At 37.0% G+C, this 19,489-nt stretch overlaps 1 protein-coding gene across 1 annotated transcript in view; it reads right to left on the bottom strand.

The window, feature by feature from the left end:
- The window catches only part of mib1 (E3 ubiquitin-protein ligase mind bomb 1), a 190,567-nt gene that overhangs the window by 8,418 nt on the left and 162,660 nt on the right, over window positions 1–19,489 (bottom strand). Inside the window, exons 12-13 of the mRNA XM_073080657.1 lie at window positions 4,423–4,681; window positions 613–799 (exon numbers count right to left, since the gene is read on the bottom strand). Coding sequence (XP_072936758.1) covers window positions 613–799; window positions 4,423–4,681 — 446 coding nt within the window. The remainder of the gene's footprint in view (window positions 1–612; window positions 800–4,422; window positions 4,682–19,489) is intronic.

Raw genomic sequence — 19,489 nt, forward strand, 5'->3', positions numbered from 1 at the left:
TTTTACTCTTACCCTTCTTGTTCTTGACGGTGAGATCAGCGCCGTGCGCGGCGAGGAAGCAGGCGATGGAGGCGCTGGACTTCTTGTCGTGCGCGTGCGTGAGGCCGGTGAGCAGCGGCGCGTAAACACAGCGCAAAGTAACCTTTTAACTTTTACTCTTACCCTTCTTGTTCTTGACGGTGAGATCAGCGCCGTGCGCGGCGAGGAAGCAGGCGATGGAGGCGCTGGACTTCTTGTCGTGCGCGTGCGTGAGGCCGGTGAGCAGCGGCGCGTAAACACAGCGCAAAGTAACCTTTTAACTTTTACTCTTACCCTTCTTGTTCTTGACGGTGAGATCAGCGCCGTGCGCGGCGAGGAAGCAGGCGATGGAGGCGCTGGACTTCTTGTCGTGCGCGTGCGTGAGGCCGGTGAGCAGCGGCGCGTAAACACAGCGCAAAGTAACCTTTTAACTTTTACTCTTACCCTTCTTGTTCTTGACGGTGAGATCAGCGCCGTGCGCGGCGAGGAAGCAGGCGATGGAGGCGCTGGACTTCTTGTCGTGCGCGTGCGTGAGGCCGGTGAGCAGCGGCGCGTAAACACAGCGCAAAGTAACCTTTTAACTTTTACTCTTACCCTTCTTGTTCTTGACGGTGAGATCAGCGCCGTGCGCGGCGAGGAAGCACGCGATGGAGGCGCTGGACTTCTTGTCGTGCGCGTGCGTGAGGCCGGTGAGCAGCGGCGCGTCGCGCGCGTCCTGCAGCCGCCGCAGCTGCTGCAGCGTGTGGTGCCGCAGGGCCTCGTGCAGCGGCGTGTCGCCGTCCTGGACAACACGATCATATTCATTATCTTTAAATGCACCGTATCCAACATTACTATGGAGGAAATATTATTTCCATGGAGTTTCTTAACACAGCTCGCGATAGAGTTGAATGGTAGAAATGCTCCCGTATGAAAAACCCAGCTCCCTTTCTTGGCACTTTCGCACGCGCGTGCAAGTAAACAAGTGCATTTTTCAAACTGTCTGTAAGGCCTCCAACAATGTTTAACCACCGTTATATAATAATAAAACTTTAAGTTGTAATAATTAGATAACTTCGGTACGTATGACCATGCATTTGAAGTAAGCAAACACGCATGTTTACCCACTAGCGGTCGCCCATCCAATTCCCGACCACTCATAACATGTAAGTAAACAATTCCATAGAGATAGCTGTTGCACACTAGTGCCAAAACATTCAGTCATCAGATGCCAATATGAGATTGAACTATTACCATACATATGCTAAGTATCGTACGTTTGTCGCCACATATACCTATTTCAGCATAGTAACGGAACATTAGTTGTAGGAAGCCCAAAACCCACATATTAATAAATGTATGATAGCGGTCAATTCAAATCAAATGCACATCTATTTAAAGAGCTCCCTCGCGCCATAGTTTATTGTAAATTATGCGTACGCATGACTCTACATACGCCGGGAGAGCTTACGCGAGACATCAAATAAATTTCTGACGGAGTTTTCTACTTTAATGCACCTTAAAATATAATACTTTAGTGTAAGAACGGAGCTGTGAGTATAAATATGAGGTGAATGTTAATGTAGCAATGTAATAAAGATTAATATTTTGTTACACGGAAAAAATACAGGGCAAAATTTAATATTTTAAATAGAAAACTATATTGTAAAGTATCTCATAACTGTATTAAAACTCAAATATTTAATACCTAGATGTTTCTCTTAATATCTGTCCATATAGTAATGTTTTTTAAACGCGTAAACAAAAATTTTACTTGAAAAGTGAAGTAAAAATATGTAATATACTCGTACAAACATAGTCTTGAGCGAGCGCGCTTAATAAATAGTATTCAAAATGTTTTTAGATGCTTACGCAAACGTCACGAAGATTTAATTCAACGGGAAGTTACGGCACGGGGATAAGGCGGGATAGCCGAGAATAATTGGATTACGTAACGAGTTCCCGGCTTACTCTTTCTCTTAAAGTGTAAAGAAATGTGGTGAATATTAAGTCTATTTGCTTTTGATTAAAACGTTAAGAGATATAAGATAAATTCTGTTTACAGACGCTCAAAGACGACTGTGTTTAAAATAGTATTGACTTTACATTCAACGTTTTCTGCGATGCTAATAAATGATTTGCCTTTTATTAAGAAATGGCTAACAGTCCCGACTTTGCGTATGTAAATGGTGGTATATCGAATTTCTTAACTTATACAAAGTCATACATTAGATTTTTGGTATGGTAAGATACTATTAACCTTAGTAACTTATATATAAAAAAACGAAGTCCGTGTCGGACACGTGCACTAAGGGATCCCTTATTACTATTTATTTAACAAAAAAAGTTTTGTTTCGACTGCTTTGGGATCCTTCGTACAACACTACAAGTCTGGCTTACACGTGGCGGGTTTTTATTATTTGGTGATTCACTATAGACTTTGCTAGTGAATTCATATTATGCATAAACCCAAAAGTGACGTTAAAATGTACCGTCTTCACCAAAACGCAAAAAATAAATGGCCATGTGCAAGTCGAACTTGCACATGGAGGGTTCCGTACCACCAACATTTTCATATTTTTTTTATTTTTAGTATTTGTTATTATAGTAGCCACTGAAGTAAATACATAGTGAAAATTGGAACTGTCTGTCTATTACGGTTCAATAGATAAAACGAAAAACGTCGAGAAATAGCAGTTTCTTGTATGGTGATTGCTGACCCCCATTTATTTTCATCTTTTTTATTTTTAATATTTGTTGTTATAGCGGCCACCTTTATACTACTCTGTAAAAATTTCAGGTGTCTATCTATTATGGTTGAGGAGATAGAACCTGATAGACGGACAGACAGACAGACAGCGGAGTTTTAGTAATAGGGTTCCGTTTTTACCCTTTGGGTATGGAACCTTTAAAACGTTGAAAAACGCGTTTCTTTAGAGAGGACTTTAATTTTTTTGTTGTTTGGTTTCTGATATGCAATATAAATTCCAAAAGCTTGTTGCATGTTTTAATATCAAGAACGTAGTAGTAATATGACAGTTATTATTAAGCGACAGATAGGCACGTCCTCTAGATGATATGTAGATGAGGATTATACTGTGCGACCGTTACTATTCCATTAAAAATGGAAATTGGTTTGTTAACAATGTGGCTCCCGGGGGCGATTTTTTAATTTCATCGAGCACCAAAGAGAGCTGTTTGTAACGGGCCGGTCAATCAATTTTTAATTCGATGACAGGGAGTTGGTTTAAGTGCTATATACACGTTAGGAAATAGGAATCTGCATATAAATTATGACGCAATCCATACTAATATTAGAAGTGCGAAAGTAACTCTCGTCTGTCTGTTACGTTTTCATGGTCATACCACTGGGTCGATTGTGATGAAATTTGATATGCTAGTTTAATGCTTGTGGGAACATAATATACATTCTTTATAATATAATATAGTTTTAGAGAAATTTTAGTATTTTACGATAGAGTCGAAAATAAATATACAAGAAGATTCGTTATTAAAGGTAAGGTATTTGAAGTCATATGTTTTAATTTTTCACACAATCTAATATATAATTTAATATTAAAATAATAATTTTGTATAGCTGTGTATTTTGAATACAATTGGGTAGGTACAATCATTGCAACTATAATTACCTACAGAAAAAGGTTATGACAGCATTAAACAACATAGGTAATATTATTTTTGTACGAGAATGCATCATTAAAAATATTCGGGTTTATATTTGTTTATACGTAATGTAACTTTTTTCTTGTCTTGTAATCATTCGCTTATTAATCATTTTCTTATTAATCCTTACTATTTTATATTAACTCTGCTTTGTTTATTTATTAAGTAAACAAGTAAACTGGGTATGTATACAGCCCTAAGTCTGTCGCCCTAAGTCTGTAGTCTATCATTTAATAGCTTTTTCTTGTCTAGTTAATCAGGACAGCCTTTTTTGTCTTTTCAGTCTCGACGTTGTAGCACAATTTAGGTAATTGCTATATTGTATTTTTGTATTTGTAATACTACGAGGGTAAAGGAGGGTATCCTTTAATGTTGTTACAGTATTTTTTTTCTTCTGTTTGTCACCAATAATAAAACGAAAGAATATCCTTTTTATTTTGCTACTGCCTAGTGTTTGTCCAAAAGCTTGGAGCATACCTACTCCCACGCGGATTTTTAAAGGTGGTGAACACTAGCTTAATACTACAATAAACTACTTATTATAACATTTTCTTTCTTTATCACAGATATCAAGATCGGCGACGCTGTGGGAGATGAACAGTCACACAGTCACAGTCGGTCGGCATGTGCTAGCGCTCTATGGAGTGGTAAAAGGCGGTTTGCAGGTTGGGGCGAGTGCCGCCAGTCGTCACGCACTAGTAGAACGACCACCGCCGCGTGGTTGTCGACCATACAACATACCTTATCACAGATGTTAAGATCAGCGCCATGGGAGATGAGCAGTCGCACGATCTGCGTATGCTGGCGTTCTACAGCGAGATGGAGCGCTGTTTGCAGGTTTGCGTTCTGCAGGTCGGGGCGGGCGCCGCCGCGCACCAGCAGCTCGGCCACCTCCGCGTGGTTGTTGAGCGCGGCGAGGTGCAGCGCCGTGTAGCCGTCGTCCTTCGCATCGTCCACTATCCACGGCCGCGGCAGCTTGCCCAGCATTATCTTCATGGCGCTGGAATAATAATTTTTGATTAACTTCTAGATGTAGCATACGAGCATGCGGTACCTGATGGTATGTGATAACTGCCACCCAATACTCAATGACAAGAAGCTTAAGAATTGGAATGCCTCATTTAGTATTACTGACTGTTTAGTTCTATGAATGGTTCACATTCATTTCTATTTATGGTGTCTCAGATCTTCAAATTAGGAATAAAACTACATCTACATTATATTGCAAAAATAATTCCTATGTATATTTTCATTATTTTCCATTATTTTTTTATTTCATAAATATAAAAGTGTGCACAACCCATTCCAAATATAATCGAAATTTTACTTCGGAGTTGCCAAAGAAGTGACGTGTACATAATAAATTGGTATTCAGACAAACATTTGTTTAATGTCGCGATATTGAAACTAAAGAAACCTTGCCGAAAAGTTTACTAATTTGCTTTAACTTGATTACAATGTAACTAAGATAAACCGAGTCAAAACCAAGTTTTGTTTAAGTACAGCGGCTGAGCTTCGGAATTAGCCCCCACGCAGCCGCGCTCAATTCTGGACCTCTTGCTGAGGTTTATTATTAACTCTCTCGCTTTTTCTTACTAACGTTTTTGTTTCCTTAATTTAAAATGAGATACAAGCCGTTCTCGGTTTCGCTTCAAATCTCATTTTGATAGTTACGAGACTCTGTTGCAGAATATAACCAGGAACGAGGTGGATGAACTCAAAAAACGGAAATAGACCAAGTCATGCGTTTCTGTTTCTAAAACAAAATTAAAAGATAGATGCCGACAGAAAAGCTAGTTAAGTAAGTTCATGTGACCGGCCGTCTTTCGTTCTCGTTGGCAAACGCTAAGTTGTTAGCATCCGTACTTAAGTTTAATGATCCTGTAGCTGGCAACAATAAATTAGGCGGTACACATTTTAATATGGCGTGTCATGTTCAAAGAGTAAAAACGAACGAACTAATTAAATAAGGTCAAACGTCGTGAACGGCGCGCGGCGACGGATCGCCCGCGGCCGTCCTACGTACAACAGTTAGGCTCCGCACATCGCGTCTCGCGCGCATCGACCACGCGCCATGCGCTACCATCGCATCACCATATCAAATTCAAATTATATAGCGAAATTACAATTAGTGCACAATTTCAGTGTCATCGATAAATCACCTCGGTAGATGAGTGACAGAAAAGTTATAAAAACGTGCGTAAGAATCGTTGATTTTTGTCATATTGCATCGGTAAGTTTGGTGACGATGAATTCATTACTTTGCAAAAGAATCCATTTTATTTATCACAAATCACGGTACATTCCGTCAAGTCCGCGCGTTAACACGAGATGGTTTCAGACGAATTGAGAACTTTGTTAACTTTGTTAATGAAACGCCTACACGGAAGGAGCCTCACTAAACACATCAAATTAACTTTGTTTCACTTGAAGTACTTTGAATTCATTTATACGAATGTTAATTAAAATGTTCAAGTACATACTCTGTGAATAAATCACATGATTAAAATGTCTCTTTTCGTATCCACTGTAGGCGTGTTTGTGTGCTGTATGAAATTCATTACGTATTTTGGATGTAATTACACATCGCTTTATGCGGTTGGTGGGCAATTACTCCGATTATGTCCTGCTCGCTTCTCATTGAAATCAGAATGACGCCATTGTAATAATGCGTTTTTGTAATTAAACAGCGGCCATAGACACAACCAACGCAAAATAAAGTCAATATAGAGCCAATTAGATCCATAATACCTATATATTGGGTTCTATATTACTGTTACTCGGTTTGTTCTCAAGTATTCATAGTAATAGTAGGGCTATAAAACAAATTTCAAACCCAAATCATATTCATGTTATTTATAAGAAAAAAAGTAAAAATGACCACCAACGCACTGGTCTGGTCAGGACAATGTCCTTTAATTAAATAGTTAAAGTTGTAGGTAGAGCAGCATCTAAAACATTTAGACACTTTGAAATGGAAAGTACTCGTATAATAATAATTTAAGACACATAATCATTGATTGAGTCGCAACGTTGGCAAACAAAGCGATAAAAGCTTTGTGAAAACAAATTGATTTTATGATATATAGATTTTATTTAGCATTGTAATCTATGACACCCTAGAATGAACTACTCTGCATAATCCTACTGTTATGGTATTGTATCTTTGTACATATTTCTGCTCCAATACAATAGTGTTACTTAAAAACCTACAAAAGCTTTTTAAACTAATTCCATCTGAAATGGTTTAATTATATTAAACCATTTCAGATGGAATTAAACAGCAATAAAAACAAATGATAAATTATCCTATCTCTTTATGAATGTAACAAAAATGTAACATTCTAGATTTTAACTTTCTTTTTGTTACATTTATAAAAAATATATAAGTATCTTTTAAACACATTTGTGTAATACAGAAAAATGTTACGTTTTAGCATTGTGTAAAGTTTAACCAAAAGTTACATAGTATTTTATGCTATCTTTACATAATATTATATGCAATCTTTATTATACCTACAGCTATCAGAACAAACTGCAACTCATAATAATATCGTTTCTGATTTTACATGCACATTGATGCCAACATAACAAAGTAAACTACCCGGCAAACAAGCCTTAACAATGGGCGTAAATATACAAACGTTAATTGGATTCACCGGATTTTACTAAAATTAAAATGTGCTCGAAGATGAGGAAAATCTCGTAACTGAAAAGTGAGCACATCAAGTATGGCGTGCATTAGATGATTAAGGAGTGGTCACAGCGACAGACTTGAATAAATCTTAACGTATGAGTAAGCATCGCATCTCTACCATTCCTTAGCGGCTTCTATTTAGATGTACCGATGCAAAATGATTGAGCGAATGCCGCAAAACTTTCGAACCAAAAGTAATTCTTTGCTGTTCGCCAATAAATAATTTACCTCCCCCAATATCGTCTAGCGTAAAAGACGTCTATATAGTTTCAACTTGCTATCTAAGTGCTACAGTTTCTCGAAGATTCGCGAAGTATTGCTACAGGATAGAGTTTACAAAGAAATGTTGAAGTGGAGGGGGCTCCCTCCCCAAGTTCGATGAAACAATGCGCTGTTTGAACTTAAATAATTGCAACTCTAGGGGTTTTACGATTTATGCGAAACGTACGTCTGAAGTTAAGGTAGAAGATGTTTATCTTTGTTTTTAGATATTTTTATCGAAACTAAGTAAAAATACTTATACAAACAATGTTCTGTAAGCTGTAGGTTTCTTAAGATTTCCTATAAAATATAACCCAGCTCTAGATCATAAAAACTTGTTGAGAAGCGTAGTCATTCTTGTGGACATGTATATGAGGTGACTCCCTTACGTTTTAAAAACAGCAGCGCTTAATACTGCTGTTATAAGGCGACCCTCAAGTGTTGCGATGATGCCTCCGGTATAGAACCACATATGGTTCTACGGCTTTTAAAACTACCGTTAAAGATATGTAAATGTTGTAGAGCCCAGAACTAGTTTTAAACGCTTGATAGATAATTTCCTTTGTAAAATTAAAATATTCGTAGTTATTTAATTGGGGGCTATTATATGTACCATCTTTGATATATCTAGGTAAGCATGATGTTTTCAAGGGCAATGTGAAATTTGCTGCGCTATGCGGATCTTCCGTATCCGATGTGCGGGTTCATTAATGGACCCGTGAGTCACAGGTATAATTGAAACTAGGTGAGGAATTAATAGATCTCATAATACTATGAGCTGCTCTACCTTAAAATACAATACACACTACATAAACATTTAAAGTAAATCATTTCATGTCATATAGGTATGAAGTCTATGAACAAAATAAAATAAAATTTAAAAATTTCTGTCTTGATGATAGGTATGTACATGGTGTTTCTAAATAAAAAAAAACTAAAAAAATTCATAAAAGAATTGGAAATTCTCTACATCTTTTATAAAAAACAGCTGTAGGTAAAAAAATCGGATCATTTTCATGCGTACGCGCTTCTAAAATGCTGTTAGAATTCAAAATAATACTTTATTCAGCGTGACGTAGGGGTATACACATACTGTATTGCTCTAGACGTTTTTCGGGAACGTTTCACAGTTTTTTATAACATGATGTGTTTATTGTTACCACATTGTTACTAAGAAGTCTTACTTTTGTCTAAAATACACATTGTGTTAAGAAACAGTATCGTTCCCCTTAGATCACAGTGAACAACTCACTACTTTTAAGTATCTATGATTTGTAGCAAGCGTTCTGTCCACCGCTTTACGATTTAGATAATAACGTAATGAATCAATGCACACGCATTGTCTCGTCGATCGGTTACAGATACAAAGTAGAGGGTAACCGTTCGTCGACTCACAGATTCCAACTTGTGAATAATTTACATGGCATCGCGACCAAATAGAATATATAGGGCAGATATGAGTAGGTACCTAGTCCAAACGATCATATTCCTACAACGGCGAGCTGATTCCCCGCGGATCCAGAATAGTAAGTTATGGTAATGCGCGATTGGGGCAGCGGCGGGCAACCGTGGCCAATAACAATGTCACATTAATATTCAACAGACGCTCCTCGGTCGCTCGTGCTTTGCGCCCACCATCGCTATTCTTTGCGTACGGGCACATCTTAGCTGAACCATTGAAACGTACTGAAATTCATGGTACGGTTGACATTTTTTCTATTATAATAAGAGACTGTAAATTTACGGGAAGGTATTTTTGATGAATATGTACAAAAAACATTGTACCCTTGACTATGTATAGCTTAAACCGGTATATCGAGAAACATGAAATTTTACACGGGTATTATTTATTTAATGTTAATAATGGTAAAGATAGAAAGATTGAATATTCGTATTCTAAAGGTGTTAAACAGGGATTGTAAATTTGTGTTAGATACTTTGAGTAGCATAGATATTTTATGTAATTTATAATTCTTACAAAGTGTACCCAAATAATAAAGTAAAAGGTTTGTAAGATTAGGCTTTATTAATAAATAGCATTTGTTTTATAGTAGATCGATTGAGAAAAATAAAAAAAACGGAAGCGCTACTATGCTAGCGAACCGTTAGAAGCAATGGCTATGAAACTGGATATCTCTGTACTTTGCAAAAGTTGCAACTACTTTTATATAAGGATAATTTTTTCCTGTTTACTACTTCGAAACATTGCGATATCAAATGCTAACAAAACTATGTTGCTTTCAGGCAGACAAAAGATGAGTTGGCCGTCGTCCCACTTGTTTGTCTACGAAAGTTTGCCAAAATTCTTTTATTGACTGAGTGAACGTAGAGGCGCGCTTTACGGCTAGCAGCGGGAATTCTCGGCCACAATACGTTGCCACTATTTCGATCGAACTATTCAACTTCACAAACATCGTGCTCAGCACCTACACACATAATATAGCTACGATGAATATGCCCACACTTATTTTTTTCCTTTCGATGAAAACTAGAAGTTATTGACACCGCTACATACCTACGGAAACCGAACGGTATGCATGCCTATGCCATGGCTAATGCGAATTATATTTTGTTTGATTCGTGCATTCGTGTTGTTTCAGAGGAGGTCAGTGAACGCCGAGGATTGCCAGATCTTGTGATCGGAACTATGTATAGCCCGACTACCCCGCGGGAGGTGACAGTGGTAGATGGTGTACAACTAATAATAGCCTCCCCTCCAGCGTGATCATCGGAACGCTGACGGGAGCGCGCACATGTGGCGCCCGGCGGCGGCGTCGTACTCTGGCGTGCACGTTTATTTTCGAAACGGTCGTCACGCGGCGCGGTTTACAGTGCTCCTTACATAAGACACTCCGTCGACTCCGCGGACGAGACTCCTCCGTGCACCGCACGGATCCCGCAAGCTGCAGGTCGGTGCACGTTCGAGAAACCGATCCGATGGACGCTCGCCGTCCGGTCTATTTCGGGAAAATACAAATTTGGAATGGATGGTACTCGCGACTCGAAAGCGAACTCCGCCGGTTGACTCCATTTTTAGAGCTGGTCTGCGCGTGCGCACACACCGCGCCGCCAGTGCTCGACGAGCTGCCATCACGCCGTGTCGCTCGCCACCACCCCGTCTTCGCGTCGGGGGCTCTCGCGTCGCGGTGGTCTCCCTGCCATCCACCCGAAGATGGCGTCGTAACCGCAACGCCCTTCGTACTTTAGCACTGACCGCAAATTACAAGTGTACGGCATGGACATTCAAACGTTAGAAGAGCGAAGATACAGCCTTGCGCTAGTTCCGTGCTTCCTTACTTCCCATAGTGCTTATATTCGTATGGAATGTAAAGAAGTATGGAGCTGCGCGGGCGTGCCCGCGGGTCAAGATTTCGGAAAAACTTCAGTGATTACATTAATTTGGAAAGCTACATATTATGTGTGCATATAGTTTTCATAGTGTTTTTCCATTTAATTAATTGTGTGGTACGGGTTTGTATGTGATGAGATTTTTGGATATTTTAGTTTATGGGATATCTAGGTAGGTCTTTTTATAATATAAAAATGATGCTGTTTTGGTGCTTAATTAAAAAAGTTTATATTTTATAGTTAAATACGTCAATTATAGGTTGCGAAGCCTTACAAAAATTTGAGATAGCATGTTGTTTAAACTGAATTTGTTTATTGAGTGGTTAGTTGTCGTAAAATAACATCTGGCGGCAGGAGGTAACAGTTCTGACTAAAGCAACATAAATAAACGTGAGCCTCCGCCCGCAGCTCCAATCTAGTCAGCGCACTCCGGAATTATATTTAGCCGTAAGGGAATGAAAGGTTGGGTTACGTTACACATGACAACAACTTTTCTTTATGCTTAAAAATATTTCTTGACATTATCTTTTAGGTACAGAATTAAGATTTAACTTTCTTACACGATTTGGCTAAATATGAAAATTAATCATAATCTAAAACACACAATTTATATAACGGCAGCCTATGATTATTTTTTAGAGCTGCTAGCCCATTGCCTTGTAAATTCTTTTGTTTTATAGATAAAGTAGAGCATTGCATTGCCGAGAACGACGTGACATTGTCAAAGTGTGCAAGACGTGGATAAAAAAAGGGGAAACACAAAAAGCGGTATTGGGCCGCGCCTGCGCCACATCTGGAGGAACACTGCATCTCATTATGCGGATCGGTCGCGGCTGAATGGGCGGCGCGGTGCCCTCGCCTCGCCGCTCGCCGGCCGGCACAATGTCTTCACTAATGTTAGGATCGGTACATACCCTATTGTTCCTTTATACCACTAACATTTATTGTTTTAACGACCTTTCCCAGTACCGGCCCCGCCGTAGCGTAATGTGCACTTTTATAAACCGTCCCTTTTTTACGATCGATTTTTGTTCATTTGCTCGGGAAATAGCGCGCACGTGTACTTCGATACCATGAATAATAAGTAATCATGTAAACTGAGTCACAGACGATATTATTTATTCATTGTGTTATTTATATCCAGGTAAACTTTAGAAGAAAGCAAGGGTCATGGTAAAAATAGTGTTACAAAGGGTGGATTTATATGCCTTTTTTTTCATTTTTTATATTATGTAATTAGATTTATTATGTTTTCTGCTTACTACGGTTTAATAATTATAATAATTTGTAAATTAAAAAACTATACTGTAAGTTATTTGGTACTTTCAAATGTTAAGTTTATAAGCCATAATGTATTTATTTCTATTTTTATATTTCAGTCTTAATTAGTATGTATCATAAATCGTGTAAGTATGAGTTTCATTCCTATTTGAAGCAATTTCGGGGAATCTCTGAATGACTTAATCATCTAATGCGGACGTGTTCGTGACTCAATGGTTGGGCGATGAAAACCGACCAGTAGGTAGTGATAGTATTTAGAGGAATTATCTTTTTCAGTATGGCTACATAATTTATAGGTATATGCACCATATAAATCATTTATTATCCTGCTGTGTATTCTAGAGAGGTGGTTTGTGGCTTTTATCTATTATATTTAATAATTGGTAAATTTAATAATTTAATTAATAAAAAGCTATATTTTTTTTCATCTCCAATATCTTAGAATTGTCGTAACTACATTGCAGTAATATTGAAATAAGGTATATATTTTTTGGATATAAGAATTATAGCTAAAACATTGTCTATCTATGGTATATTTCAAATTAAAGGGTGATCCTTAAATATAACTTTGATTTAACAGTTCATACCTATTTATGTTTCTTTTCAAGGCTACCCAGAACTTCCGTTTAATAAATCGACGAAATATGTGATTTTTAAAGAAAGAATTCCTTCATGTATAGATAGCGCTTTGTATTTATTTTAAAGTACACTTTCCTTACACGTACAGAGTACTGATATACCTGTATAATATAACTGTGAGTAACTTAAAGCCGACTGCATGTATTTTGAATTTCATAGCTATGAAAGTTAGGTGAAGGAGCCGAATTTTCAACTGTACAAAGCGAGTGTACAATCTAAGTTTCGCGTCTACAATACCTGGGGAATGGATTGTCGCTCGCTACTAGGTAAGCAGTGCTTTGTAAGTTTCAAAAAGATTTTCAATTCAATGTGCACCAATACAGATATGAAATGTTTGGAAAGAGTCTTTTAGTTTCACTATTTATGGGTATTTCCGTGGTGTTCCGTGTATTTAGGTATTGACTACAATTAGTCAAGATCTAAATTGGTAATTGATATTGTTTGTCAACTTTCCAATAGTTCTTAAGATTATGCATTACTATTTGAAAGATATATGACATGTTGTTTGTATTATGGCAATAAAAAAATGTTAAATGGAGGTAGCTGAGTACATACAACTTGAAAATCTTACCCGACAAATCAATGTTGATGATAATAGATAATGAGTATTCAATGAAATTATTTTTATTTTACACAATAATAATGTAGAATAACTAAGTGTTAAATTAGTTTAAATATATCTGTATTTACATAAAAGTAAAGTAATTAGAAAAATAATAAATTTAAGATTTATATATACATACGCAATATTAGATTCGTCAATCAATTGGAATCCAATGAGTTAATCAATAATTAGTATAGTACATATTACCATTAAAATGGACACATATTTGGCACAAAAAAGGTTGGACTGGATTATTCACACCTCTTAGTAGGAATAGATTTATCAAAGTTCATACTTAGATATCCTATAGGGATAAACCTACATGACTGTGACCGCCCACGTGGTAGAATGTTCACTATATCGGCCTGGCGTGCAGTGGGCTTTGGGTTCGATCCCCGGTCGGACAGATATCTAAATGATTAATTCAAGTTTTTGTTTTGTGCTGCTTGAGTATTCGTCTTTGTGTTTGTCCATGACACCTATGACTAGACAAATCCTAGTGTGAGTATATGAGTGTAGAAAATCTTATTTATGTGTTATAATAAATTGTGAAATACTTATATGAAATTGTGACATGACTCGAATCACACTATGACATAGTGTACTCGAAGCTTTCATTCGAATATCTTCCTGTGACAAGAAATAGGGCGTCATGCTCTATTGGTGATGGTTGGTTCGATGCCCGACCCAAATATAGCACTATTTCGTAATACTTATGATAATTGATATATTTATCTTCATTGTTACATTGAAACCTTTTTTTTTTTTAATTTACTCTATTAACTGTAGAATTGTTTATAGATAAAGAGTTGTTGGCACTTTGGTAGGCATGGACTGCCTGACTATGCCTGCTGACGTTAAGTATACGTATCAAGTACATTATATTGGGCAAGTACTGCTCGGTAAACATCACATCACTAGGCATATAGGTTTCCACATGACGTTTTCTTTCAGCTCTATAAAATATTTTAATGGCGTTAAGGTGGTTTGTTGTGAGGGTGTCGTAATACCAATATAAAGAGGGTAGCCATGTGTAATCGATCGATGGTCAATATTAAGTCTGACTTGGGGTCGGATATAATATAATTCTCTATGGAGAGCAGTGCTTACATTGCATCATGATGAATTATCAGATATTTCCATTACATAAACACATCCTTATCAGATTTGATCTACGTCCGTTATTAATCAAACTATCCAATGTTTTGCCTGCCAAAGATAGATATTTGACTATTACTTGATACTAGGAAATTGTCTCAATCTTTGCTAGCCAGAAATAGGATAGATTTAATATTAATAACAGACACTACTAAGCATGTCGTTAATTCACATTTCATTTCAATTATTACATATTTTTCTAATTACAACTTCTGTTTTAGTTAATATAAATTCGTAGATAACTATAAGTGGCCAGACCAAATGACTCATCAATGTGTAATGCAGACCAATATTTCATGGATCGTCTCACACAATCGGTACAATGTTTGAAAAAAATACGAGAATATTTGTTTTATAGGATGTTTCGATAGTAATCGCATAATTTTAAGTGTAGTTGTGCCGCAGTTTTAGCACGAGACAGTTTTATTAAAAGGTAAGTTAAGTTTATGTTAAATTGTAAGTTAAAATAAACAGTTCAAGTTAGATAATTACACCACTCTAATAGCGTGTTCTGGATCCTTTAGATAGTCTAAGAGAATACCCAATTGCCAATAATGGAACGAAATTTTCCAATATTGCCAATAATGGTTGTTGATGATGAAGGTCAGATAATATTTATAATTCTAATCACCCTAATGTAATGATGGAGAATTCGTAAACTGTATTAATGTATTAAGTAAGAACTTTCAAAATATTTGAGAAATAATTGGTCCCAATAAATCATTAAGACAAGTAAACGGGTGAAGCTTTGCCCTGGTTCCGTCTATTGTTTAGAGACAAGGGGCGATGACGGGACTGGGGCAATGACAGGCGCGCATTACAATCGGGATCACTCACACGCACAAGCGAACACATTAAGGCGAGGCCGGCGGCTGTGACGTCGACGATTGATTCCCGCGCTCTAGCCGATCTCTTACGGGCCGGGCGAGGTGGCGAGAGCCTGCCAGTGGCATTGCATTCAATAGCGAATACCAGCGGTTCTTAAACTTTAACCAGGGTGGTGGAGTTCCGCGGTCCTATTTTATAGCAGTGATGCTGATGGTAGAGCCCCGTGACTCCAGAGTTTAGACTCATATTATATGAACACAAATGATGCGTCTGTTAAAAATAAAGTACCAAAAGAAGACAATTTACAAGTACTATAATCTACTTTTATATAACGTTTGAATGCAGCAAACAAGTATACAAAAGCTTACCATACGATCACAGATGCGCCTACTGACGACGAAGACAGCCTCGTCGTACGTAAGTGAACAGGCATCCACACCTCTACCGAAACATAAGAAGTGTTATATGCTATAGATGGTAGTACCTCTCCAGTTGATCCATATCGTTTCTACCATTTCACTTGACGAAAATTACGAAATTAAATACGAAAAAATTCACAATACGGATACTACATTTGGTACTCGTAAAGGACTGGTATAGACTAACTGTATTAAAATCTATATTCGTTCGTATGACTGAAAGATAATGGCAAAGTAAGAATTATTAGAAAAAAACAACAATATTTTACATTATATTTACGTGTAGCAAAGTTTGAGAACCACTTCGTAGACAACATCGCTATACGCTGCACCGACCCGATCCGCGCCCTTTAATAGTGCACGCCTTTTACTATCGCACAAAGCAGTTTTCTATGAGAAAGGGATCTTGACCTACCAGTTAGTTCAGAATGCACAACTCTTAAAAATCACGTCGGAAAACAATTTATTCACGCAACCATACAACTAGTTTTTCACACAAAGGAATATAAAACTAGACAGGGGAATAATGATTGCTAGTCAATGGCCATTTTAATAGAGTTACTTACGTGCAATTCGGTTTAGTATTTTTTTCTCGGCATTGTACAGAATAGTGCGAGTATATCCGTAAGGGTAAAAAATGTGTTCCTGTGATGTCAATGGGACCTTGGAGGGATGCGCTCTGATTACAATTATAGTCGAGCGGTTTCCTATCGCTTTTGTATTCAATTGTTTACACTAAGAAGTGGTTTGATGTGATCAGGATATAATCGTGGCATAGTAGTGAGAATATTTTGATGAAGTCTTTTTTTCGGATAATTCACAATTAAACTACAGTTTATATATGTAAATAACACATATAAATACTAACTGCAGTTCTTGTTCTTAATACAATGAATATGGGAGCGCTGAGTGTTCGTGCTCAATTTTTTGATAGACTCACAAAAATATTGCAATTTTTCATATGCCGTTCACTACACTAATTTCCATTTGACAGATTGTTTATTGATGCGCAAATTGCAATGGGCCGATAACCTAATCAATTGTCGATAGAATTCTGGTTCCATTTACATTCATTTTATATAGAATTGACCTTTTAAAAGTATTAAAGTCGTCTAGATGTAAGTAAACATTCATGTTTATTGTGAGGATTCCATTGAGAAATAAATGCCTAATTGTAACACATTATTTAGAGTACTTTAGAGACTTAGCCTCACTCCATTTGTTTCATTAATCAAGTTACTGTTATAAGTAAACAAAGAAAAAAGTAGCATTAAATATAGAGTTACTGTCTGTTTAATGAATTCAATAATAATTTCCTTGAGATTGCGTCAGATGGAGATTCATAAAGGTTTTTAGTATATCATTACATTAATATAATAATACTATCAATAATTTTTAAAATATGTTTTTCTGTTTGAAGTAATAAACAATTATTCCTTGTGAAATAAGGCAATATTAAATTAATTAAGTTAGTTATCTATTTTTTATATGTATCTTCTTTTATTGGGTACAATAAAGAGTATTGATTTGATTTGATTGTTTAATATAAATATATGGGAAAAAAAACTTAAAGAACTTTGACCGTTTTTACACACACAATAATGTACACTGTACAGGACACATAAGATACAGAGATTTTTATAAAGTGCAACAAGGATAGTTAATTGTGTTATACTGTAAGAGTGATGGAGGCGTTGTGACTGTGTGTATGGATAACGCGAAAATAACCAAAGTGCTGGTTTTGGCAATAAGCCAGAGACCATAGCAAGTCCACATACAGAACTTTAATTTAGTTATATCAAAAGTGATTAGAGATTTTTTATTTTGAAAATCTAATGACATATCTTGTGAGGTAGAAAATCAAATAGGTACACATCATATTAAACACTAGCTGACCCGGCAAACTATGTACCGCCTCAAAATCTATTTATCAAATATATTTCATATAAAATATAACCTATGATACTCGTAGATAGTGTAGCTTACAAATGGTGAAAGAATTTTTAAAATCGATCCGGTAGTTTTTGAGCCTATTCATTACAATCAAACAAACAAACAAAGTTTTCCTCTTTATAATATTAATGTAGACAATGTAATGGCAGAATATAGTTCTTTTACAGAAGTAGCAAACGACGATGCCGTATGTCTGATGGTGACTGGAGTCTTGAGGCTGGATAGAGATTGCTATCCTGAGGACTAAGTTGGAACACTTCGTACAAATATATCTCCATAACCACACTCTACAAACCAGATCACAGCAGTGCTGAACATTGCTGTTATACAGCAGAAATATAGATATGACGTTGGTGTCATCGGAATCGAACCACGGAGTCCTACCACCTTTAAATGCAAAACACAGTAACGACGGCATATGTAGCTGAAAAGTAGAAAAAACTGGAATTGTAGATGCATAGTTAAATGTTATTATTATAATAAAACACAATAAGCCCCTGCGTATATTGCCATAACTTGCAACTGATGTAAGTATTAATTAGCTTAAGCTTTTTCATTGTGGAAGGAAACCTAGTTAATCGCTTTGAAACTAATTAACTAGCCGTGTTGCTTAAGTCAGTTGCCTAGAACAACCTATAGTACTATTTTATACTTAGGTTAGTTTGTTTAGAGTATACGTTTATTTTTCGTCATCAACCCATTATTGTCCCATTCCGTGCACGGGTCTTCTCAGAATGAAAAGATTAGGGCATAGTCTACCGCGCTGGCCTAGTGCGTATTGGTAGACTTCAGATGCCTTTGGGATTTTTTAAATATAAATCTCTCAGGTATGCAGGTTTCCTCACGATGTTTTCCTTTACCCTTTTAAGCAAGTGATAATTATTTTCTAATACGCACATAACTTTGAAAAAACAGAGATGCGTGTCTGGAGTTTGAACCTCGGACCACTCGTTCAAGAGGCCGAGTTTCTGACTATTAGGCTATCACTGCTTCGTTTATTTTTATAAGCATTTATTTAGTTTTACTGCTGTCGGGCGGTCGACTGACTGGCCGTAAAATCTTGAAAGCGAATTTCAACTCGCTCCCGTTTATTCCATCATGTTGATATTTGGTACACGTATACAAAGTCGATGACCATGCAATATTACGAAGAAAAGGTTGTTACAGAATTTAAATTTATTATAACAACAGCCTACTGCCGCAGTATATTTTTATCGTTAACGACGATTGGCGGGCACACTGCAATTTGGATTTAAATCCCACGAATATGAATTTAAGAAATATACAAAATATAGAACACAATGTAAAATATTGAAACGGTTAGCTCTGCAGCTTATTTAGAAAATACGGAATTATAGAGCGCAGTCGACATGTGGATGGGGCTTCACATGGGGCTAGTGGCTTCACATATGCGCTTCTGTATCTTGATTGCAATGTAAGTAATCGGTCCCGTTGTTGCCATTGGATAGCAGTCGGTAATCTTTGCCTGAGACTAATAATTACTTTCAAGCCTTTTATTATTCGGACCTAATATATTTTATACATCCGATACGGGTTGGCCCATAACTTTAGGTTAACGTGGTTGAGGTAGTTGTGGAAAGACACCTACGTCCAGCAGTG

This window comes from Epargyreus clarus, unplaced genomic scaffold, assembly GCF_041222505.1.
Source record: "Epargyreus clarus isolate Ecla_fem2 unplaced genomic scaffold, WU_Ecla_fem_2.2 ptg000015l, whole genome shotgun sequence".
NCBI lineage: Eukaryota > Metazoa > Arthropoda > Insecta > Lepidoptera > Hesperiidae > Epargyreus > Epargyreus clarus.